The sequence below is a fragment of the Brachyhypopomus gauderio genome, unplaced genomic scaffold (assembly GCF_052324685.1).
Source record: "Brachyhypopomus gauderio isolate BG-103 unplaced genomic scaffold, BGAUD_0.2 sc84, whole genome shotgun sequence".
Taxonomy (NCBI): domain Eukaryota; kingdom Metazoa; phylum Chordata; class Actinopteri; order Gymnotiformes; family Hypopomidae; genus Brachyhypopomus; species Brachyhypopomus gauderio.
In genome coordinates, this window is record NW_027506905.1 from 845,449 (window position 1) to 871,242 (window position 25,794).

Genomic DNA, 25,794 nt, shown 5'->3' on the forward strand with positions numbered 1-25,794 from the left:
GAAGCCAACATCCTAGCGCTCACCCCCCCCCCCACCAATCTAATTAAACCCATCGCTTATGCTTAGGAAAGCTATTTTCTTTTGCCTGAGAAAACAGCAGTAAAGTACAGCTAAGCCTTACCTGTCAGGTTTGCTGTTTCCAAAGAAAGCAAGAGAGGGAAATAAATGTACAAGGGGGAGGGGAAGAAAAATCAATACAGAGCATTTAAATTCACAGAGTGTGCGTCTGACAGAACTCATCTGCATTAGCAGGGATCTGTAAGAGGCAGTGTGTGTGTGTGTGTGTGTGTGTGTGTGTGTGTGTGTGTGGTGGCCGTTGAGGGAGCATATGATTTCGAAAGTTGAGGTCAGGTGCAAGGGCAGTTAGAAGGGGGGGGGGGGGGGGGGGGGGGGGGGGGGGGGGTTGCAGAGGCCTCCCACCTCACAGGATTGGATAGCCCCGCCCCCTATGCCCCGCCTTGCCCCGCCCCCTCTGCCACTACTCACACTGCTAAACGGTCTAGAATACATTAGGCGTTCTCCAAACCATCCCACTCGATGTCCAGTGTGTCAGTGCTGGTACTCACTTCTTATACAGGAGAATGGCAATGACGATGCAGATTATGAAGACCACGGCAAGAACGGGTCCCACCACCCAGATGAGGCCGTCCCCACCCGTCTCTATGGGCTGGGGGTCCAGTTCTGGACCTGTGAGGATCTCCGTGTAGGGGCTGGACACGAACGTCCTCTGTGGGGATACAGAGTGAAATGGCTACAGGAGATCACACAGATTTTGACAACATCTCTGTGGGTGACGTCACACTTGCATGTTTAGGGGCCAAACAATTGTGAACTAAAGCATATGACCCACCCACTAATATATGACCCACCCACTAAAATATGACCCGCCCACTAAAATATGACACACCTACATCGCCTCTGCACCATGGAATATATTGTCTTCTCCTTGATACAACAAAGTGTGGATGTGGAGAACAGAGTGAAGCAGAGTGAAATAACACTCACAGTGTTCTCACACCCTACACCCTACACACCCTACACCCTACAGCCCACACCCTACAGCCCACACACCCTACACCCCACACACCCTACACCTCACACCCTACACACCCCACACACCCCACACACCCTACACCTCACACCCTATTGGCCCGCAGCAAATTCAGAAAATACAATTGAATATGGCCCGCACAGGAAGTGTCACTAAGAAGTCGCTAAACCTACCAGCACGGCAAACCGTTCTTAGACGGTGATTTCATAAAGCAGTGAGTGCCTCATTAAAGTCACAGAAATAATGTGCCCGAAAAAGTGCAAGATTTCAGAACGTGCAGAACGTGATCTTAGCAGCATTTTATATTTCACCAGGAGATGGCAGTGTATACTATACTATACTATACTACACAATACTCTACTATACTATAGAGACAGATGGCAAAATGGCAGGCTGAATGGTTGGCCCCCACACATGTTCACCTCACCAAATCTGGTCACTCCGATCCGTAGCCTCACTGCAAAAGGTCTGGACACCCCTGCCCGACACCCTACACCCTACACCCTACACCCTGCAGGGCAGGAAGGCGTCCTGCCCGTAGCCCCAGTCCACTCACCACGCCGGTGGAGTTGAGCTCAGCCAGGATGAAGACGGCGTAGTCCTGGCCGGGCTCCAGAGCTCGGTTCTCGTAGCCATTGTACACCATCTGGTTGCCCAGCATGAAGGTGGGTGGCATGGTGGCCGGCCTGAAGCTGGCTGTGATGTACGGCTTCCTCACGTCCACCTGCTGCAGCTGACGAGCTGTCCGCACGTGTCTCACCCTAGTGCCTCCGTCCCTCAGAAGCTACAGAGAGAGAGAGAGAGAGAGAGGGAGAGAGACAGAGAGAGAGAGAGAAGGAGTGAGAGAAGTGGTATGTTGAGGAGGAATGAGGAGAATGGAATCATCACAGGAGCTGATCAAGATTCATGCTGCCAAACATTTTTTAAAGCTTCATTTTCTCTCTGGTCTGCACTCAGTGGAATACTCGCTGGCACCGAGCCAAACTAAAATGAAATGAGTTATCTACTAGAGACAGGAAACAAAAAGTCCCCAAAAATGATGTGGACAACAGGATCATAGTGCTGCTGACGGCCTGGCGGCAGTGACGGCTCAAGGTCGGAGCGCTGCACTGCCTCAGGGTGAGGAAGAGGAGGAGGAGGAAGGGCAATCTCGTTTCCCCTAGACGCAACCCGATGAAGAGAAGGAACTGAAATCCCGTCCTGGCCCGGCTGGGCGTGGGTGAGTCAGTGTTGCCGACTGGCTGAGGTCTCTGGAGGTAAGACCTAAACACTGGTGCTTTATCGGATCAGGACCGGATCAGAACTGGATTTGGGACTCGGATGAAGATGTGGACGTGGTGGGGACGGGCTCTCTACCTCTTCCAGGTCCATTTCGTCTGGACTCTTCATGTGTCTGGGTCCTCTGCCCTTCTTCTGTGGAACCACCACCACATAGACAGACCTGCACACAGCAAACCCAGAAAAGGTTGCAGTAACAACACGAAGAAGTGACGTTATAACTGACGTGTAATCCGTAATCTCAATCACACGCCCACACAGTTACTGCTCCATGTCGAGATCCCTTACAGTGCAATTTAGTGAAGGACGAGCCCTCGTTTTTGACAGGAAGCCACATCTTGTCTTGTCAGTGACAAATCACTTGTTTACCACTTCATACGGGCGATGAACAACAGACCGGGCTTTGGGCCATCAGGAAGACACAAGCAGCGCTCACCTGAACATGTCCCGGGCCTCGAGGGGGGGCAAGGTGAAGACGGGCATGTTCTCGGACTCCCTCCGGCGGTCCGGCTCGGGCCGTCCCAGCGGGATGGGCGGGGCGGGTGCGGGCCAGCAGGCGGTGCCGGGGGCACGCCGTCCGCGTTCTCCTGGCAGCTGACGCGGAACTCGTAGGTGCTGTTGGGCCGCAGGTTGGTGATGAGGGCCCGGGTGGCTCGCGCGTCCACGTCCACTTTCTGCCGGTTGTACTCGATCTGCAGGGTGGGACGGGGTTAGGGTGGAGGCAGACACGGCGCTCCACTGAGGGAGGTGGAGAAAGCTCCTGCCTGGTGTGCACTTAACGGCTGTTGGTTCATCTATGAGGCCTGTTGATATAGCTGTCTGCTTTCTCATGCAGTCACCATTCGCCTTAAAGTTAAACTCAGGGTGCATACACCTTTTCCACGGTCAAATTCAAGCACTTTCACACACTTCCAAGCTCCATTTTCAATGTTTTCCAGCACCTTACAGCTTTAGTAAATTATATATTTATACAAATACACACATACTCAAAATGATTAATTCCCTTTTCATCACATTAAAAGAGTTGGCACCGTGTTTGATAATAGCAGAAGAATAAGAATTATATAAACCTGAATTACATAAACTTGAATTACATAAACCTGAATTACATAAACCTGAATAACATAAACCTGAATTACATAAACCTGAATTACATAAACCTGAATAAGAATTACATAAACCTGAATTACATAAACTTGTTAGCGTATTAAGATAGCTAAGCTTAATATATGCTTAAAATATATATTTTTTTAATAAGACTTTGCTGAGGTACCTAGCATATATTTTATTTGATGGTAGTTTATTTTCAAAATGTACAATGTACAATGTTTCGCGCTGAAATTGCAAGAGGCAGTACATTTCTGGCTTGTATTTCTAATATAATACAAGTGAACTATTCAAACATTCAAATTCTTTAGCCTAAATACTACTGCTTTTCAAACCTGGGAAATGCAACATTAAAATCCAAGTATTTTCATGGATTTCAAGCACCGGTACGAACCTTGTAAACTGGCAGAATATACAATATATGAGTGGTATTAGATGTGTGGTCTTTGGTCTGTGAGACAGCGCTGGGCAGGATAGGGTTCATGTTAGAAACGTTTTCTTCTTTGTTGGCAGGGCATTTAGACCAATGATGGCCACTTTCCTGAGATGACAGGAACTGAACACACTTGGTTGTCATTGCCTGCTGGTTGTAAGTGATAAAACTGTGGAATGCTGTGTGAGTGAGAAGTGAGCTGGTCGTGGCGAGGGAACGCTGCGAGGTGAACGATACGATGAAACGCTGCGAGGTGAACGATACGAGGTGAACGATGCGAGGTGAACGATGCGAGGTGAACGATGCGAGGTGAACGATGCGAGGTGAACGATGCGAGGTGGACGATGCGAGGTGGACGATGCGAGGTGGACGATGCGAGGTGGACGATACGAGGTGAACGCTGCGAGGTGAACGCTGCGAGGTGAACGATGCGAGGTGAACGATGCGAGGTGAACGATACGATGAAACGCTGCGAGGTGAACGATACGAGGTGAACGATACGAGGTGAACGATGCGAGGTGAACGATGCGAGGTGAACGATGCGAGGTGAACGATGCGAGGTGAACGATGCGAGGTGAACGATGCGAGGTGGACGATACGAGGTGAACGCTGCGAGGTGAACGCTGCGAGGTGAACGCTGCGAGGTGAACGCTGCGAGGTGAACGCTGCGAGGTGAACGCTGCGAGGTGAACGCTGCGAGGTGAACGATGCGAGGTGAACGATGCGAGGTGATCGATGCGAGGTGAACGATACGAGGTGAGCGCTGCGAGGTGAACGATACGAGGTGAACGATACGAGGAAACGCTGCGAGGTGAACGATACGAGGTGAACGATACGAGGTGAACGCTACGAGGAAACGCTGCGAGGTGAATGATACGAGTAAACGCTATGAGGTGTCGCCTCTGGGTTACTCACCATGCAGCGGTACGGTAAACGGCTGTCGGAAAACTTCCACGCCAGCAACACGGTCGTCTTGGTGACCAGCTTCACTGTGAAGTTTTTAGGTACATCTGACCAGACAGATATAGATGGGAATGAAAGAGTGAGAGGGAGAGTGAGAGAGAGAGAGAGTGCAAGAGAGGGAGAGAGAGATACAGGTGCTTTAGTCTAGATGACAGGGCAGGATGGAGCGAGGTGTTGGAGCCTGCCGTCGCTCTCCTGCCCTGTGGGTGTTCAGCCGGCCGCTGTGAAGGAGTTGGATTAGGACAAACGTCACACAACACCAGTGTTGGAGCACAGGTCCAGAGAGGGGCGTGGCCCCCCGAGCAGGGGAGTGGCCACGGAGCCCAGCCCGGACCCTACCGCTAGCTCCTGCGCCGAGTCCGGACCTAGGCTCCACGGGCCCGCCACACTGCCGGGCCGGGCCCGCCCAGCAAACGGGGGGGACGAACCCTAACGCAGCATGCGGGTGGATAGCAGTGCGTTCGTGGGTGCTGCACACAGTCTCAGTGCGTATGTGTTGGTGGGGGTGGAGGGTGAGAGAAAGAACAGGCACAAAAAAAACCCCCAGAAAGAAACAACACAATACATAAACAACACAATACATAAACAACACAATACATAAACAACACAATACATAAACAACACAATACATAAACAACACAATACATAAACAAAAACATAAAAGCATTAAAAAAAAGAAAACAAAAAACCCTGTTGTTCAAAAACGGACTAATTCGACTCAAACACGGACTAATTCTATCCTTTCACCTCCTACCTGGCCATGCCTGAGGGGGTGTGGCTAAGTGAGTGGGTGTGAGTGCTGGGTGACAGGAGGTGTGTCTGACCAATCATCACTTACCTTGCAATTCCGGTGCTCCTCCCTTTCAAAAACTGACTGACTGTTAACTTACTGACTCAGCGTTACCTTTGGACTGGGGCAGGGAGGGGTGATCCCACCTGAATGTAAATTAACACCTGTGTGGGTGTCTGAGATGGTGTGTTCAGTGGGTGGGTGTGGGGGGGGGGGGGGGGTGCAGGTGTGGGGGGGTGTGTTCTGACATGTTTGTTTGTTTCTTGTGTGTCCCAGGAGGTGATGTGGGGCGGCGAGCAAGCCCTACCTGTGTCCAGGGCGACTGTGCGATACTGGATGGGCGGGCTGTAGGGCCCGGGACCTACGCTGGTGTGAGCGCGGATCTGCACGTCGTAGGCGGAGTTGGGCTTGAGGCTGGCGAGGGTGTAGCTGAGCTGGTTGGCGGGTAGGCGGAGCTCCAGAGGCCCGCCGGGGCCGCCCGCCTCCTGGTAGGCCAGCGTGTACTCCGTGATGGCGCCGTTGCGCTCGGCCATCAGGGGGGGGCAGCCAGGAGAGGCGGAGGGAGCAGCAGGAGGCGTTGGGCGCGGGTGTGAGCTGCGGGTAACCGCCGGGCGCCTCCTCGGGCACACGCAGCTGCCGGGCCGCCTCCGGCCCGAAACCCCCGCGAGACTTGGCGGAGACGCGGAACAGGTAGGTGGCACCGCGGTGCAGGCCGCTCACGCCGTACTCGCGCTCCTGCGGCCCGAACTCCAGCGTGGCCGGAGGTGGCGCATCCTCACGGCCGAACTGCAGACGGAAGCCCAGCAGCTCCGAACCCAACGCAGACGGATCGGAGGAGGACGGAGGCTGCCAGCGCACCAGCACAGAACTGTGGGAGTCCTGTTGGACAGAGAGGGAGGGAGGACCCGGCACTGGACACACGCACACACACACACGCACACACACACACGCACACACACACACGCACACACACACACACACACACACACACACATTATTTGATGTCAGTTAAGCTCACATCTACTGTGGCAGCAGCATGACATCTTAATGTTCAACAATAGCAATTATGAAACTGAACAGTAATAATAATTATTATATGTATTATTTCCTGGCCTCTGCTGCTCTGAATAAAACATCATTAGTAGAAGTGAGTGAGAAGCACAAGAGGCGTTAATGAGTTGTGCAGTGCGTCCACAATAATAACAGAGGTTACATAACGGACTGATGGAGAAAAGTCATCATGAGGAACATCATAAAGCTGAGGGGCTCGTGCCCTTAAGGTGAAGGGTTTAGTGTGTAGGGATCTAGGTGCTAGAGGCTAACGCACACCCCTTCTATCTGGATCACAGAGGGACACGTGAACACAGCCGGCTTGTGTTCCAGCAGGAGGAGACACTGGACCCCTGACCAACGACCCAGCCGCTTCATACGGGTCGTGGTCGTGGTGAATATTCAGACCGGTGACACAGACAGAGGAGGACAGAAGAGGAAACCACCATGAGGGACACGGGGTAGTCAGGACAGGAGTGGGGGACACACACTAGTCCACACTATGGGAGTGGGGGACACACTAGTCCACACTACAGGAGTGGGGGACACACACTAGTCCACACTACAGGAGTGGGGGACACACTAGTCCACACTACGGGAGTGGGGGACACACTAGTCCACACTACGGGAGTGGGGGACACACACTAGTCCACACTACAGGAGTGGGGGACACACACTAGTCCACACTACGGGAGTGGGGGACACACTAGTCCACACTACAGGAGTGGGGGACACACACTAGTCCACACTACAGGAGTGGGGGACACACACTAGTCCACACTACAGGAGTGGGGGACACACACTAGTCCACACTACGGGAGTGGGGGACACACTAGTCCACACTACAGGAGTGGGGGACACACTAGTCCACACTACAGGAGTGGGGGACACACTAGTCCACACTACAGGAGTGGGGGACACACTAGTCCACACTACAGGAGTGGGGGACACACTAGTCCACACTACGGGAGTGGGGGACACACACTAGTCCACACTATGGGAGTGGGGGGGACACACTAGTCCACACTATGGGAGTGGGGGACACACTAGTCCATACTATGGGAGTGGGGGACACACTAGTCCATACTATGGGAGTGGGGGACACACTAGTCCACACTATGGGAGTGGGGGACACACTAGTCCATACTATGGGAGTGGGGGACACACTAGTCCACACTATGGGAGTGGGGGACACACTAGTCCACACTACAGGAGTGGGGGACACACGGGCTGAGCGATAAAGACAGGAGTGCCTCTTTTAATGTTGGGGGAGGGAGAGAGAGAGAGAGAGAGAGAGAGAGAGAGAGAGAGAGAGAGAGAGAGAGAGGTGATGGTGTCTGGCATGGATTGAGGGCTGGGTGGGGTTGGGGTGGTCCAGGGCGGGGCTAATGACATCAGCACCGCTGGCGTGCCCCGCGCGTACGCCCACACAGACTCCTCAATTCCTCAGCACCACCCCACAGGCACGTTTCCCATCCCACCTGGCATTAATGGCCGCTGTTGACACACAGCCCTGATTGAGGCAGGATTGGATTACACCCTCATTTCCTCTCCTCATTTCTGCTTCTCCCTCACGCTGTCTCTCTCATTTCCAACTTCCTAACTGCCCTTCTCTTGTCCAGAGGACGAATCAGCAGAGGAGACAGAGGAGGGTCGTGAAGGGAAGGGGAAAAAGAAATGTCCCACGTCCTCTGGACAAGAGAAGGGCTGTCCTTCAGTCCTTCAGTCCAGCACGGTCTGCGTTGGGGCCAATAAAGCACACAAGGGTCTTTGGCTCAGAAAACACGTCGTCTCATTTACTTCGGTCCCAAAAAGAGACATCACAACGAGACATCACCACGAGACATCACCACGAGACATCATCATGAGACATCACCACGAGACAACACCACGAGACAACACCACGAGACATCACCACGAGACATCACCATGAGACATCACCACGAGACAACATCATGAGACATCACCACGAGACAACATCATGAGACATCACCACGAGACATCACCACGAGACAACATCACGACACATTACCACGAGACAACATCATGAGACATCACCACGAGACATCATCATGAGACATCATCATGAGACATTACCACGAGAGCGACTCGAGTTGATGTCTGTCTGTGGTTTGATTGTGTTCTGTGACTGTGCCCGACAAAATACTGAAATACCGACTCATTCGGCTCTTTTTTTGTAGGAATTATTAGCAACAAAGAAAGAAAGATTAAAAACATTCTACTTATACTGATCTGCTTTGCCTTTATCGATGATTCCCCTAAAAAACTAAATAAATACAGGACAAAATATATAAATAAATGCAGGCAGGGCTCTCAACAGTGAGGCTGTAACGATGTACGGCTGTGGTTCAAGAAGCCCGTCGCGATGCCCCGAGCAGAAGTGGGCTGATATTAATGGCGTCTCTTTTGGCTGTTGGGTGAACGGGGGTGGGATGTGATTGGCTGCGTCTCCCAGTGGCAGGCGGAGGCTTGGTAGCGGAGAGGCAGTCAATCACAAACATGTCTCTCGCCCTCTCGGACGGCGGCATGAGAAGGATCGATTCGGCCGCGTCTGCCGGGAGACGGAGGGCCAGTAAGCCGATGATGCAGCTCTGTAATCTCGACATCGATAAGGCTTCTCGCTGAATTCGCCCTCCGCTAACAAAAACATCACAACACCGCATGGGGCAGGGTCGGAACTGACCAGCAATACATCAAGGCAAAGTGGGGGGGAACTAAATAAATAAATAAAAATAAACAACAAAAATCACTTTTTTGTAGCCTCGTTCATTTCCACACACAGCTGTCATCCATTTGAATGGAATGTGGTCTTGACACACACAAAACCGACTCCGCAGAGGATCGGGGCTGGAAGGTTCTGGAGTTTGTCTCCGATAGGCCAAAGTATGGGGGGGGGGGGGGTCATTTGGTGTGGTGCCTCCATCAGCAGCTGAAAGGGTCTCGGGTCTTATCAAAGACAGCTTAAGTGCGCTGACAACAGAATGTTCCAGAAATGAACTGAGAAAGTGACTGGCGGCCGTGCCCACACCCCACTGCCACACTAAAGACCATGATGCTCTTTACCTAAGAAGGGCTAAGTCCATTTTCTGCTTCCTCTCTTCCATTTTACTTATTTATTTGATTTATTTAACTTAAGCTTGTTCGCCACAGTCTCAAAAAGGAGACACAGGGCTGGGGGTGAGGCGTTCTTCCTTCTTTCAGAGGTGGAGTTTGTAGCTGAGTGTATGTACGTGTACACATGCGTGTGTGTGTGTGTGTGTGTGTGTGTGTGTGTGTGTGTGAGAGAGATGGCTGCAAAGACTGACAGACAGCTGTGGAGGAGATGTCACACACTGTCACCTGCGATAGGCACACCTGTCAAACTCTCGACGTTTCAGAGATGCTCAGAGCCTCGCCGGCCAGAAAATGGGCTGCTACTGTGATCTCCAGAGTCCCACACACACACACACACACACACACACACACACACACACACACACACACACACACACACACACACACACACACCTCCCCTCTCATTGTATCGCTACAGTGACACTCTCCGATTGGTGCCTGAGCTTTGCAGTTTCTGCTCTACAGAACTGATTCAGATTGTTCTCTGGGCTTGAGAATTTGACAAAAGGCCGAATCTGAGGAGACGTTTAAAACAACCGCGCGCTAAACGCGGTTCCTTCCCTCCACCCAAACCACATTCATCTTCACTACATCGGTTTCCTTTCTGTCCGTTGGCCATTTACCCTCAGAACAAAACCTCACAGGTGTTGACGAATGTTTCCCACGGCGCCCGCGACCCCTGACCCCTGACCGGGCCGTCCACCACTCCGTGTGTGTGTGGTCTCTAGGCGGGTGGATGTGCGGACGCTCACCTGCTCCCCTGGTGGTCACCAGTTTGGGTTTGCTGCGTGCACCGTCGCCCTTGGTGGTGTAGGCCGCCACGGTGACGGAGTAGGTGGTGTCGGCCTGCAGCCCCCCGATGACCATCTCCTGCGGGGGACAAGCAGAGGTGTGAAGCTCCATCAACGCCGCTACGTCACCCCCCTCACCGATGCCCGCCATTTCCACCGCATTTCCTAGTTGGTGACGTCGTTAACCAATCAAATGTTTTAATGGGCTGAACTCGCTGTCAGCACCAACATGGCACGCAGGACTGATACCAACACCAATTTATTAATGCCAGCTAATGGTCAGGTTCTCTGGTTCTCTGCCTCCCTCTCCCTTGGTCTGTTTCTCTTTTCCCTCCTCTTTCTCTCTCTCTGTCTCTCCCTATCTGTCCGTTGCTCTATCTCTCTTCTCACGCACCTCTCTCTCTCTATTTCTTACGATTGCTTTCCCTCTGTTGCTCATCTTTCTCCACTCTGTCTCCCTTGGTCTCTCTCTCTCTGTCTCACTCTCTCTCAGGGGGCTTCTGGAGGACGTGTGGGCGGGGCTAATTCTTGGGAACGTCGGCGTTCCAGATCCATGAGTGTGAGCACCGTGTGGTGGGAGAGGGGGGAAATAAACGAGATGGCAGGGACGGCAGAAAGAGGCTCACGGGTGGACCCCCCCAAACCCCCCCCAGCCCACCCAAACACCCACAGCTGGCCACCCCCCACAGTTAAGCACAGGCAACCATGCATGTCAAGACTTACAGCTGCATTCAAACACAACCAAATGAACAAACCCACAAAACAAATCAACAAAGCCTACAAGAGATGGTTTGGTGCTTTGTAGAGAACCTAGAGTAGGATAAGATCTTAAAAGTCACACTACAAACACTTCTACACACACACACAAAGTATAACACAACACAACACTTCACATCAGCACTGCAAAAACAAAGCACACCACACACACGGCGCGGGTAGACATGATGAGTGTTGGATATTGCATCACCCTGTCTGTGCGTGACCAGCGGAGCTCGGCGATAGATCAGAGCACCCAACAGCGCCCGGAGTCACTTCAACTGGGGTGTGTGTGTGTGTGTGTGTGTGTGTGTGTGTGTGTGTGTGTGGACGGGGTGATGCAATAACACACGTCCGGCGGCTACACCAAACACTGGGAGGCTCCATACTCACATATTCAGCAGTGTCGTCTGTCTCCCACTGCCCCCCCCACCCAAGGAGGAGGGCGCAGGAGAAAGCAATTTCAGAAAGATAGAGCGAAATATACGCAGAGAGAGAGAGAGAGAGAGGAGGAAGAGAGATAGAAGGAGAGGGGGAAGAAATAAGAGTGAAAAAGGGTGAAGAGAGGCTGAGAAGCAGATTTTCAAGTGTGTTTTAAAAGTAGGTCACGAGGTAAAAGGAGAGGGGGAAAAAAGCAATAACGGAATAGTGTTCTGTGTTCTGGTCAAAAAGCCATGGGCAAAAAACTGTTTTCTGGACTCTGTTCGCTCGGCTGGACCATTTTGGGGACATTAGCACAACTCCGCCTCTTCACCTGCACGTGCCCATTACTGCGGCCACCCACACAGACTGGCCTGGCGAGTGGTGTGTCCAGGGTGGAGCTGGACCAAGGTCCATCAGTGGGCTGGATCAGAACTGGAGAGCCGCTCCAATCTCTTCTGGCTAGATGAGAGCCTTATTCACCCAATGGCTGGAAGCTAAGCTAACTGAACTAGCCAAATTATGACGGACTGCAGACACTACGTGTGGTCACTGAGGCCAGCACTTATGACTGTGACGCTAGCACCTTTCGCTATCTGCGCTAGCAGTTGTGCTACAGGTAAACTTCGGTGCCACCTGGATATCAGCTTTGGTTGCCATGATATATTTGTGAAATGTTTGCGAAAGGTTTGACCAGAGGTGTATAATCCAGGTTCAGAAAGTAAAAATCCTCACCAGGATTTTGCTTAAGCTTGCTAGATTTTATGATTAGTGCAATCCAGGTAAAATTAGTGGAATCAACACAATCCAGGAAGCCTCAGCAAAATCCTGGTGAGGACTTTTACTTTCTGAACCTGGATTATACAACTCTGGGTTTGACTGCGTTAAACGTTTGTGCTCGTGTCTAATAGATAATGCGAGGTTACGGGGTGTGAGGCGGTGGGTGGGCGTGGCAGACCTACCTGGGCGTCGGCCAGCATGACGTCCTTGATGAGGGGCAGACCGCGAGCCTCGCCGTTCTCCACGCGCACGTAGTGCACCTGGTAGCCGCGGATCTGACCGTGCTGTCGCCCAGGCAACAGGGAGCGCCACATCACCTTCAGGGCCGTGGAGTTGATGACCTCCACCTCCACCCGCCGCGGGGGTGCGCCGGGAACTGTGGGTAAAAAAACAAAACAAAAAGAAGAGTGCTGAGAATCTGATCCAAACATCTCTGCATATGCTAACCAGGCATAAAAGCTAATGATTATTTTTTTATCTGTTGGTATTTGGTTGAATGGTTTTATCCATGACCCTGCTAAGATCATTCGAGTGGATCAAGCCATCAAAGAAAGACCCAAATATAGCAGTTTGTAATATATTCGATAATATATAGCATTGGGGCTCAGACAAAATAGATCTAGATTTAGTTTTGCATATCGCTTTTTAATTTTATGTTTTCTTAATTCTACACACAACTGCAATCAGGATCTTCAACCTCCATCCTAACAGGTGCAACAGTGACTCAAAAGCTTGGATGAAAGTTTGATCTCACACCTTCCTACGTTCTTACGGTGGTTTCTCTTCAGTACTCCGCCCCATGCCCCCACCCCCGTCCACCTAACGAGCCGTCGCGCCCGGCCCAACACCCAGCAGCTGCGGATGTGAAAGCTAATGACAAATTGCTGTATGTGAGGTCTGGCTGCCAACAGACCGCCTTCACTGCAGAATGCTAGCAGGAGCTGGAAGACTACCAGCAGCGTTAGCAACAAGGCGGTAATAAGGGAGCGTGTGTATGTGTGTGTATTTACGTAAGCGTATATGCACATATCTTTTTTATTCTCAACACCGTGGCCTTTTTAATCCTATCCTAGTAGTGCCCAGTCTGGGGAGAGGAGGCCCCGCTCTGGCAGGAAGCTCGGGCTGAGCCGGTGGCCCAGGAAGGCCCGGACCGGGAGGGACACTCCCCACGGGGGTGGGGGGGGGGGGGGGGGGTACTCATCCCCAGAAGGCCAGGCAACAGCACGGCCACAGGGGGACACAGAGCGTGGGAGCGAGACGTTTGGACACTTCTGACTGTGGTGCGGTGGCTCTAGGGATGAAGGGGAGAATCAAAGGGGCCGTAAAGCTGTGCCGTCCCCTCTGAGTCCAGCACTAATTGCACACAATGTTTCTGTGGCAGGAGAAAGTGTCTTATTGACCTGCTGTAGTGTACTTCACCAAGTCCTTTGATACTGTTTTCTAGTGCCATTTCAACCTCTACTAATTAGCTTTTATTGCCCCTACTATAAATGAAACAAGACTACTAAGCATGCAGTGACCACAGGGGTGCAACGGTAATCTCAAACACCACAAAAAACCCACTAGGAATAGCAGATTTGAAACTGTACATATCTTCACCAAGGCGTAAAGAAGCGCTCCAGAAATCCCCATATAGTGCTTTATAATTATGGTATAATACATCATGCGTTTGAGGCACGGTATAAACGTTTGAATGTTTCATGTGAAGACGATGGGGGGTTCGTACCGTCCTCGTCGGTCCGGCACACGAGCGGCAGGCTCTCGGGACCGGGCCCGATGGCAGTGGTTGCTGCCACGGTGACGCGGTACAACGTCCACTTCTCCAGCCGCTGCAGAGTTATCTGGCTGGAGGTGGGCGGGACCTGGAGCTCCTCGGCGGGTTCGGTTCTGGTCTCGGCTCCGCCCCCCACCACCACGTAGCGCACTATGTACCCGGCCAGCTCCCCGTTCTGGCTGTCCGCCGGTGGGGGGAGCCAACTTACCAGCAGGGAGGTGGAACTGGGGGCGGAGCACTTAATCTCCTGGGGGGGGGGCGGAGGGTTCTGCTCAGGCAGGGAGGGGGAGGGAGAGCAGGAGGGGCGGGGCAAGGAGGAGGAGGGGGGGGGCGGGGCAAGGAGGGGGAGGAGGAGGAGGGGGGGGGGCAAGGGGGGGGGGTGAAAAACAAAAAACGAAAAGATGGGAAAGAGAAAAAGAAAATGATAAAAGGGAAAAACCGAACTGAAAAAACAAGCAACGACTGTACTTAACATAAAGAAGGTAAATAATGATAATTTAAAAATAAACTCATTGAAAAGGCAAATGTGAACAGAAAAGGAATGGAATACAACATGCATAATAATGAGATATGAAGGTGATAAAGAAACAACAATAAAAGCAAACAGGCACTAATGTGGCCTAGCTAAGAGGCTCCAGCCGAGGTTTGTGGTGCTGAATGGCAGAAGGGGCCGTGTGTGAAGGGCTTGGACCGCTACACATCTCACTACAGCCTAATGACTTTATGTGGGGCTGGAGCCGATTCAGGCTGCATCCATTGGCACACACTGAGATTTGCTCCCTGCCCGAGGAGAGACGGACTATCTGTTTTGGCTCTGGATTTTTGGAGTTCTCTCTCAGAGATCTCATGGAGATCTCGCTCATTATATCAATGGGACGGTGACATGCTGATCTGTTCTCTCCTCACGCAGCCTGTGGCCCACAGAACAGCACTGACCACAGGGCTGTACGTAGGGAGAGACCCACACACGCCCAGCAGATCCTGAGGAGACACAGTGACTGTGGCTGATTTGCTAGATGAAGTGAATGCACTCCTCTCTCTGTCTGTCTATATGCACATATACCCTCCTTTTCAAATTTTTAAGTAATCCATTATAGCAGCCCATGCTAAAATTATTATTTAGTGACACTGATCTGTGTGTGAAGGCGTGTGTTAAACCCAAACAACAAACAAATGATAAGGGAATTTCACGGAAAACAAACCAAGGGAAAACAGAACAGAAATTTCAACAGAACACCTTCTGCAAAAAAAAGCTCAAATTAATTGAAAACCAGCTAAGGGATTACAGGCAAATGAATTCCTCTGCAAAATAAATGATTGGAAAGAAAACATTAGGGTCCAAATGTCAACTCAATGCATGGGAAGCTACCAAGCTCCGAACTGAAAACAGGAGCATTAAAAAACAGCAGAAACAAAAACACTGGCTTCTCACGTCATACGTACCTGGCTTCCTTCAAACACATTTTTTAATAAAAGACTTTCTTACCACAAGCACCCGGCTATAGGGAGACTGGGCTTCCTGAACCGGTGGGCGTCAACCCTCCCCCTCTGAACGATCCTCTTATCAAAATCAAAACGCTTTAGTGTCTGATTGAGTCTACAAGCACGCTGGCTTCTGGTAGATTTGACTCCTGATTTAAGCTCTGGGCGTAAAGAGTTGGAGTTTAGCTGGAAGTGGTCAGAGGGAGAGGACTGGCCCGGTGCTTGACCCAGGACTGCACTCCATACTATTTACTCCAGTCTGAGGGTCCACACGGCTGAGAGAGAGAGAGAAAGAGAGAGAGAGAGACACTGGCATCCTGAGCCACCTCCTCCATCCTTTGATAGTCCCTCCACCCATCTCCACCCCCACCTCCACCCCTAGAGTGACAGACAGAATCCCATTCTGATGATCTTAGGGTGTTCAATGAGGACAAACAACTCTTGTTTCAGAGTTTTCCAGAGCTTTCTGGATGCTTCTTTACACTTCGCCTAAGTGTTTGTGGAAGATGGGCTTTTGTGGACTGCGGCTTTGCGCGTCCTGCTTAGGGATGACCTTGGTGGGGCACTCCCTCACACACAACACCCAGGGGATGGCTTGAAGGGGCAGAGCCCACCTCAGAGTGGACGGGTCAGGTTACGGCAGGAGAACCAGAGGGTTGGGCCTTCTAGCAACCTGCAGGATCTGACCGACCACCGTCTGGCCGTAGGTTATATAAACAGCTCTGCTCTGAGCCCCCCCCCCCCCACACACGTTTCTCTCAACTAGGTTTATTCTGTTCACATTCACGCAATTTTCTCCTTCAGTTCCCTTTTCTGCCCGTCCGAGAGAGCTCAGAAGCTCCTCGAATGGCAGAAACGATTGCCCACCGTTCAGTTTTGCAGGCCTGTAAAAGCGATGGTGACACGGCTGTCCAAAGAGATCAGCTCAAGGCCAACGGAGGAAAGCACAAAACCACTCCATCTATTTCCAGTCCAGCTCTTCACACTCTCCTGCTAAGGCAGCCATTTTCCTTCACCTTCTCATCGTTGTTATTATTATGACTATTATGACTATTTTGATTATTAACATGAAGTAATAATGAGGTAATTGACATGAGGTGACGGGGAGCAGGGGCAGAAACTGCGTAAGAAGCACACTTTAGTACATCTATTACTATCGAAATCTATTACTACTAATCGAATTTTAGTCATTATTTATTCTTATTGTGACATATCTGATACACCACTCTCATTTACTAAGAGCCATATTTCATCATCATAATCGGTGTGTGACACATTTTAGAACATTTCAGAGAATCTGGGTTACAGATGTTCTTTCTCAATGTCGGTGTTCATCAAATGTTGTAATTAAGGAATTAATCCTGATGTATGTCAGATGGACGACCTCATAAAACGTTCCTGAGGATTTAAACCACACTGCAATCCCAGTAAGTGGAAGGCTAAACTGCTTGTTTGGCTAAACACATGAGGATTTAGAACATGCTACTTTAATCTGAGTGATAACACAGTGATGGCCCCTGTTGGCTTCAAGGTATAATCTCTGTGTGCAGCCATTTCTGATGACGAGGGACTTTCCACTACAGCTCTTGGCAGTGGGTGTGAAAAGAATTAGATGGATATGAAATGGGATTCTTATCTGTCACTTTTATTTTTACCCACCTGCCCACCCCTAAACCCAAAGCCTGCTGCCCCCTCAGTGCCTGCAGGAGGATTCTTCTTGGAGGGTGGATGCTGGATCTCTGGATCTCAGTCTGTGGACCCTCCATGACAAAGTTGAACATCACAGTCTGAACAGCCACCGACTCATTTTCCCAGAAGGCCAGAGTGAGCAGGCCGGGAGTGTCTACCTCTCTAACCCTCACGAGTGACTTCACATCTCCCATCAAGGGAAGAGAAGGCAATCGCTCCTTTAACTGAAGGTTCAGGTACATGCCAGTGGCGGAAAATCCAGCCTAATATGATTTTCTGAATCCTTTAACTTGAAGGATGCGTGGGGGTGAGAGAGGTCTCTCTGCCTGTCGACCGAGGCTCTGGTGCAGGACTCTAGGCCCAGACTGGCCTACAACAATTGCCCCCCCTGACTCAATGGACTCTGAACTCAAAGGTCTGGGGGCAGCGAGCTGTAACTCAGTAAGAAACAAACACAGGATTCTGTCTCATTCCTCGCGTTCATGAAGAAGCCCACCCTTCCTCTCAGCTCTGATGGGACGCAAGGCTAGAACGCAGCTCTCATACAGAAGCTCCGTTGCTAATGGTCATTTAGCTCGAACCATTAGTGTCTAAACGCACGCGAGTGTCTGGGGAGACGCCGGCCCCTCGTTACGGTCGGTGTAAATGTGCGAACACGTGCAGCATGCATTCGTACACTGATGTGGTGTGTGTGTGTGTATGTGTGTGCGTGCGTGCGTGTGTGTTTAATGGAAGTGCCTGCTGGTGCTACACCGAGGTAATTGGATTTATAGCTAGTGGGGGAAAAGAGAAAGAGAGAGAGAGAGACAGGGAGAGAGAGAGAGAGGGAGAGAGAGAGAGAGACAGGGAGAGAGAGAGAGAGAAGAGGGAAGACTGTGAGGGGTTCTCATCTCTCTGTTCCATCCCCACGTGGTGACCCGTTGGTTTTCATTCGGGGAGAGGCTTCCCGCGCAGCTCGGTAAACCCGCTGGGTGAGCCGTCCCTCTCTTTGGCCCATTAGTCTGGGCCCGGGGAAGCTTTGTGTTTCTCAGGCTCTGGGAGACAGGATCAGCCCGTACCACTCCGCACTCTGCAGGACAGAGACAGCGTGCCCACAGGGCGACAGCGGGCAGATGGCGCGATCGTGACCCCCCCACCCCCCCTCCCCACCCGCCTCCATCAGTTTACTGCTGTGATGGATGTACGGGCAGGTCATGCTCCTGGTGACAGAAATGGTAGAAATATATCAAAATATAAGCAGGCCGGAGCAGTTTTGGAGGACCGACACTCCTGACTGAATGAAATGTATGAGATTGGAGCAGTGAACAGACCTGAGCTGGATCAGAGCCTCGGACACAGAGCAGGGGGGTTGGGGGACGCTGATAAAGGCAGCGCCTAACTGGACTTTTTCCGAACTGCGATCACTTACCTCTCGGGAACCAAAACACAATGTTTATTCAGATGTATGTGTATGTTTTGTTTTGGGGTTCTGGCATGGTGTTTTGCTGATGTATCGGCCCTGCAACCTAACTGTCCTCTTTCTCAAAGTGACTATTTTCGGGTGGGCGCTCGAGGGGGGCGTTTGTGACGGGCGGAGGGGGACCGTGTCTGCCAGGCGGCTCATTAAAGCCCCTGGATGGGGGTGAGGTGGCCCCAGAACCCCGGGGCGTGGACCACACTTCCCCCACAGATACTCACTCTCACCTTTCGTTTAATGGATTTTCTGTGACCCTGTTTAGTGCTGCATCAAGAACAGGGGAGCGACCCGAAAAGGCAAACAAATACAGAAAGAAAGGAAATCAAACGACCCCGGGGCGAAAGAGCTCACTGAAAGCTGCCTTCTGGTGCGCGGTGAGCCACACGTCTCTTCACAATAACACAAGCTGAAACTAAACCGTAAAAGAAAAAAAGAAAAGGAAAAAAAGGAGGGAAAGAAAGAAACACAAAAACAAAGTGAACCCTCCATGTCTCTTTAGCTAACACTGAAAGAGAGGAAGAAAAGCCATGTGACGTCAAGACATGCAGGAGAACGCTTGTGTTTCATTTCAAACTGTGAACCAAGTGAAACAGAGTAGAAACAGAAATACACACATGAAGGTATATTAAGAACTAGCATATCCAGTATATACAATAATAATGGTATTTTGAAATCATTTTTAAGAAATGAATAACTAAACGAGTATCTGACACAGGTAAAGGAGACAATCAACCACAGACATGTACAGAAATGGGGGTGTGGATTAACACAGGAGAGGTCGTTTCTGGGGCAAACTGGAAGAGAGGCTGCCCCCTTCAGGTGGGTGAGGAGTGCTGCATGCTAACGCTCAAACTTGTGCCCACGTGTGTAATGGCTGTGGACTGCTGTGCCTCCACACACACACACACACACACACACACACACACACACACACACACACACACACACACACACACACACACACAGAGTCTTGGTTTGCTTTGGGCTCCTTTTTCTAAGGGCTCTTTCTGCCTTTCCAACTTTGTTTTCAACAAGCCTCAATCCGACACGTCCGCCAGCTACCACGGTGCACGCGCTCGTATTTACAGAAAATGAGCCCACAACACACAATTTCGCTCAGAGGCAGACAGCACGTGGACTGAAGGCGTCTCGGGGCATCGGATAACCTGACCCCTGGGGGGCACGTCCTCTTGCAAACGCCATGTCAGTGAGGCACTTCGCGTTTTTGGGTCGGAGGGTCTGTGCGGTCCCGGGCGATCGTGGGCCACGACACCCGGGCCTCCCGACTCACCCGGCGAGAGGGCAGACGCAGGCGGGAACCCCAGCAGCCCCCAGGAGGGTGTTGTGGGCGAATTTGGGCGCCAGAGAAAACAAAAAAAGAAACGTGTGCCCTCGGCGTTGACAAATCAATAAGAAACAGGAAAACGGGAAGGAAAGAAGTGCAGTTGTTGGAGGAGATCAATCTACCCACATCGATTCTGTTGTTTCGCATTCACAAGTATCAAAAGTGCACACGGTGGCAGAGAAAAACCAAAGCGAAAACAATCAAAACAAAAAACAGCTCTCCACCACAGCAAAGGGTGGAGAAGAGTGGGTGGCAACAGTCACCACCCTTGTGAGGGGTGGGGGTGGAGGGCGGGGCTCCATTAAACCATACAACTGAACCGTTGAGGCTTTCACAACATCAAAGAGAGCCTGTTGGTTGCTGGGAAAGAAATCATCAGTGATTATGTTCAGAAAACAGAAATCAGTCAAAGTCACTGCAGAACAGCAGAGCTGGAATGTTGGCATGCATTTCATTACAACACAGTCCACAAGCCAGAGTTACTCCACCATAATGAATCAACCTACGTCACCACCATGTGGCAATTCTTGCTTAAGGCCCAAAGGTGATGCTGTTTGCACATTGCTCACACATTTTATACTCAGGAAAGCACACACACACACACACACACACACACACACACACACACACACACACACACACACAGAAATGCATCAAATCCCTGAGAGGGCTTCTCTTTAAAGCCCTTGTCAGGATACATCTCTCGCAGTGTCCGAGTTGTGGAGGGGGCAGCCGAGAGACAAAGTTCACGTCCTTAACAGAGATCAGGCTCAGATGGCCACCCAGGACACAAACACACTGTTAACATTCACACTCCAGGTTTGCAGTCTCGGGAAGCAACACGCCTGGCACAGGGTCCCTGCTGAGGACCACACGCCCAACAAGGCCATCGCTCCTGATCACACACAACGCTCGGGACGTGGGCCAGAGCTCGTGGCTCCGGCGGTCAAAACAACTCCGGCGGTTCACCGTCTGTTTTCTTTTCTTTTTTTGCAAACAGCAGTGCGGTGAGAATGCAAAAGGAATACATACTGGCTTGGGAGGTCTTCTGAGAGATCTCATTGGTGAAAGCACCGGGGCCTTTTTTGGAGACCGCAGCCAGGGAGAAGTGGTACTCTGTGTTGGCCCGCAAGCCTTCCACCATGTAGGACGTGGACGGGCCAAACGACCTGGTCACCTGTTGGTTGGGGGACGGCAAGGACACAGATTAGACACACGGAGCCGAAGAGGTCAGGATCGATTTCACCCGGCAGGGCGCCGGCGGACAGAACAACAGGTCCGTGCCGCATCTCGCCTCCAGGACTTTGGCCCGGCTGCAAGTGTCACAGTAAAACACTGCAGCAGGTTTAGGGGAGCGTAAGTGAGTGGGAAACCCCCGAGGGCGTACCTGGCTCCCTTGAGCGCCTTCTCGGTAGCGCAGCTCGTAACGGATGATCCCCTCGAACGCGGGCTCCCAGGTCAGCTCGATGCTGGTGTCCGTCACCTCGCCCGTCTGGAACTTGGACGGCTGCCCGGGCACTGTGGGTGGCGTGGCCGTGTGAGCGTGGAGTACAGACAGGGAGAGGACGTGTGGGCAACGTTACTGGACGGTTTCGCCGCCTCACGGCCTAGGCGCCATCTAGTGGTGATGGGAGAGAGTGCGAGTTGCGTATACAAACCTCCTTGCAGAACCTTGACGTGTATGGGGTCGGAGAACGGGCCGTCCCCTACCGACGTGAAGGCCAGCACGCGTATCGTGTAGGTCTCCGAGGCAATCAGGTTCTGAATGGTGGTGATCACGCTGTCCTGGACGTTGTGGATATCCCACATGCTCATTGGCTTGGAGGGTTCCATGGTGTAGTAGACCCGGTAGCCCTTGATTTGCCCGTTTGGCTCCTCGGGCTCCTCCCACCTCACCATCATGGTGCTATGCGAGATGATTCGTGCCTGGATGTTCCTGGGCGGGCTGGCGGGGGCCTGCTCGCCTGTCCTGGCCTCCACCGGCTCGCTGGCTGGTCCCTGGCCGATGGTGTTGAAGGCAGAGACACGGATCTCGTATTCGGTGTTGGGAGACAGGCCACCGATGCTGTAGCGGGTGGTGGTGATGGAGTCCATGGTTTCAAACTTGCTCTCCGGGGGTCTTGGCACGGTACTGGATGATGTAATGGGAGACGGGCTCTGGGTTGCCGCTATCCCAGGTGATGTTGGTGATGCTGGTTGCTGTTGTCTCCGTAACCAGCGGCGTTCCTGGGGGCTTGGGCAGAGCTAAAGGAGTACGGGAGGACAGCTGTAACGAGCTGTAACCAGCACACCCTGCTTAACTCAACACAGCCAAACCCACACTGCTAAACAAGGGGAAACCCGTTAATGAACTCAAACGAGTCAATGCTTGCCCCCCCCCCCCCCCCCCCCCCCCCCCCCCCCCCCCCCCCCACCCGAACAAAACGTAGGAGAAGCATGCGTCCTCTTACACTTGACGATGATTTGGGACACGGCCTCGATGATACCCAGGCTGCTCATGGCCACGCAGGTGTAGTTAGCCGACTCACGCACGCCGTTCAGCTCCAGGACGTTACGGCCAACCGGCATGTCGTCCTCCGGCGTCAGATCCTCCGAGTTGAGCATCCACTTGACGTAGGGCATGGGCGAGCCCACCGCCACACACGTGATGTTCACGCTGCCCCCCGGCATGATCTCATGGCTGGTGGGCAGGATGGAGAAGCGTGGAGGTACACGCCGCACTGCACCAGCCAGCCAAACGGCAGGGGGAGAGAGAGAGAGAGAGAGAGAGAGAGAGAGAGAGAAAGAGAAAGAGAGAGAGAGAGAGAAAGAGAAAGAGAGAGGGAGAGAGGTGACAAGACAGGGCGATGAAAATGAGTCCTTCTTTAGAGCATAACCGTTGTCTAAAGAGAGGACAAGAAATCATAAACAAGTGAGACTCATGGAAACTAAAAACTCAGACTCAAAAATAAAGTAAGTAAACTAACAGAACTGTTTCACCGACAATGTAGATTGACATTAAAGCAACAAATTCATAGCAACGGGGTTCCATCGACTAATATTTGACCCATCACAGCACATTTAAAGTTACACAAAAATCTATTATGAGTTTCTCATCTTCTGGAACTGGAGCTCCGTGTGAAGTGAGACGTGAGTGACGTTCAAAAGGTGAGCTGGGTGTGAAGGTGCGGGGGGGGGGGGGGGGGGGGGGGGTGTTTTAACGGAGCACCCTCACCGCTCCCCATCAGATCCCTCCACCTCCGTCCCAACACAACACCACCACCCCCCCCCACCCCCAAAACGGGCCTGGAAGACGAACGGATCCCAAACCCAAAGTGTCAGCTGCTCTGGACTTCAGAGATGTGCTGGTAAGACGTGAATCTGTGTCTGACTGCATGTATGTCATAGTGCACAGGTTGAAGCCAATCAGTTCTCTAGCTAAAGATGAGAAACCTTAATCAGATTTTTGTGATTCGGGGTAAATCAACTGGACGAAGCCTTTTTTGAAAGATCTGACACGGTCCCATTGATAGATGCAGCTATCATATTCACAGACATCATGCAGAAGTCGAGAGAAAAACCAAAGAGGAAATAGAAAATGAAATCAAATTAGAGAGAGAGAGAGAGAGAAGTCTGAGATATAAAATGCATAGAGGAATGTAACTGAAGGATCGCTAGCATGCCCAGACAAGACGACTGAGGAAGAGGAGGACACGGACGAGGAAGGAGGAAAAGAAGGAGCAGAAGATCTCGCCCAAGAGAGTGACAGAGAGAAAGAGAGGCCAGGGGAGGGGGGAAAGGGAGGAGGGGGAAACCCACTTCAATGCTGACAAAGTTGCTTTTTTTTTCTCCGGTTTGTGGCTAACTGGACTTAATGTGACGGTTGTGCTGGTCACACTGCAGTCCCAGCAGGAAGCTGCAGCATAACGTCAGCTGGTGGAATGAAACCTTTACAATCTACTTCTGAACGACCAGGGGAAGGAGATAAGGAGAAAGGGACGTATTTATTTACGAACTCAAGGAATGACAACAACGATAACAAAAAAAAAAAAAAAAAAAAGCTAGAGTACAACGGGGAAAAGTTCAGAATCTCCACAACAGGGGCTAGCCATAGCTATACGAGAACATCGGGGTGAGTGAGGGGTGCTGTGGAGGTGGTGGAGAGGGGGTGGAGTCAGGTGGAGAGGGGTGGAGACAGGTGGAGAGGGGGGTGGAGTCTATGCAGGGTCTGGATAATGGTCTTTTCTTAGCCAGTCCAGAGCTGCTATTCTTGGAACCCTTCAATTGCCTCCTTGATCTGAATCTGGGTTATTCCTTGAGATTTTCATACGAAAACATCGTTTTCTGACCACTGAGTGATTTGGAATTCTACCTAGAGGACAATAGGTGGATCTTCACCCACACACCCACACTAATGGACAGAGAATTTTTTTTGACCACATCGTGAATCTTAAATGTTTGATGAGCTCATTGCAGCGTTTCTCGATTGTTTCATTTTGATTATAAAAGACAAATGTGTATGAGTGAAAGGTGGAGTGAAGCTAGATTAGTGCCTCCACCTGGAGGATGTAGGGGGGTTTCACCAAGAACCGCCATGTCAAGCACTGATCTGTAGGCAGAAAGCATCATGTGAATGGGTCTGTAGGGATCTGTGGGTAAATGCATTCCAGTGAGGGGGATCAGAAAGAGAGAGAGGGAGAGGGGAAGAATGAGAGAGAGAGAGAGAGCGAGGGAGGGATGGAGAGAGGGGAGAGGAGGAGGAAGAAGGAGAGGAGCATGGATGTTGAGGTGCTAGGGCTAGTTAACAAAAAAAAAAAAAAAAAACAAAAGTCAAAGACACAGAAAGGACAGAGACAACAGATGGAGACGAGGCACAGGATCAGGCAGCAGACAGTAGGGACGGACAGACTCGGACGGACGAACTCGGACATCGACTTGGGGGTTGGAGACAGGACACGTCGGACAAGAGGGAGGGGAGGGAGGAGGGGGAGGGGACAGGGGAGACCGGGTCCAACTTTAGCCAATGTCCTGGCTCCCCGCGGGACGTCCCCCCACAGAGGGGCTTGAGATCTAAGATTCAACTTCCACCAGCGTCTTGGAGAGACTGTAGCCTGTAAGAGTTGAACCACTGCGGAGTGCGTCATGTGCATCAAAAAAAGGGATTTAAATCCGAGGACGACATAAACTACCACTAGTGGAGAGGGGAAAATACTGCCTGATTTTGAATACTTTTACGCATCTTGTGCAAATGCACCAAACAGGTCATCATAGTCCTCTAACTATTGCTTAAAAGTAACTGTCTTTATAAAGGACTGTGTTTATAAATAACTAACACAATAAAGAGACCTTCATGGGTCCTCACCCACAACATGGCTGCTTAAAGCTGTAGTCTGTGCGTATACAGCGGTGATGATTAATCATGTAAAAAGAAACAGAAGGGCTTCCCAAAAAGCTCTGCTATGGGTCACCGTCTATGGTTTGCAAATAATTATCTCATTTCTATCCAACAGCACAT

At 51.4% G+C, this 25,794-nt stretch overlaps 1 protein-coding gene across 1 annotated transcript in view; it reads right to left on the bottom strand.

Moving 5' to 3' along the window:
* Positions 1 to 25,794, bottom strand: part of ptprsa (protein tyrosine phosphatase receptor type Sa) — a 115,708-nt gene that overhangs the window by 32,234 nt on the left and 57,680 nt on the right. Inside the window, 17 exon segments of the mRNA XM_076991638.1 lie at positions 567 to 727; positions 1,608 to 1,835; positions 2,408 to 2,492; positions 2,766 to 2,869; positions 2,871 to 2,900; positions 2,902 to 3,021; positions 4,785 to 4,879; positions 5,930 to 6,164; positions 6,166 to 6,533; positions 10,560 to 10,677; positions 12,737 to 12,930; positions 14,281 to 14,599; positions 21,337 to 21,477; positions 21,688 to 21,818; positions 21,959 to 22,415; positions 22,417 to 22,544; positions 22,751 to 23,203. Coding sequence (XP_076847753.1) covers positions 567 to 727; positions 1,608 to 1,835; positions 2,408 to 2,492; positions 2,766 to 2,869; positions 2,871 to 2,900; positions 2,902 to 3,021; positions 4,785 to 4,879; positions 5,930 to 6,164; positions 6,166 to 6,533; positions 10,560 to 10,677; positions 12,737 to 12,930; positions 14,281 to 14,599; positions 21,337 to 21,477; positions 21,688 to 21,818; positions 21,959 to 22,415; positions 22,417 to 22,544; positions 22,751 to 23,203 — 3,367 coding nt within the window.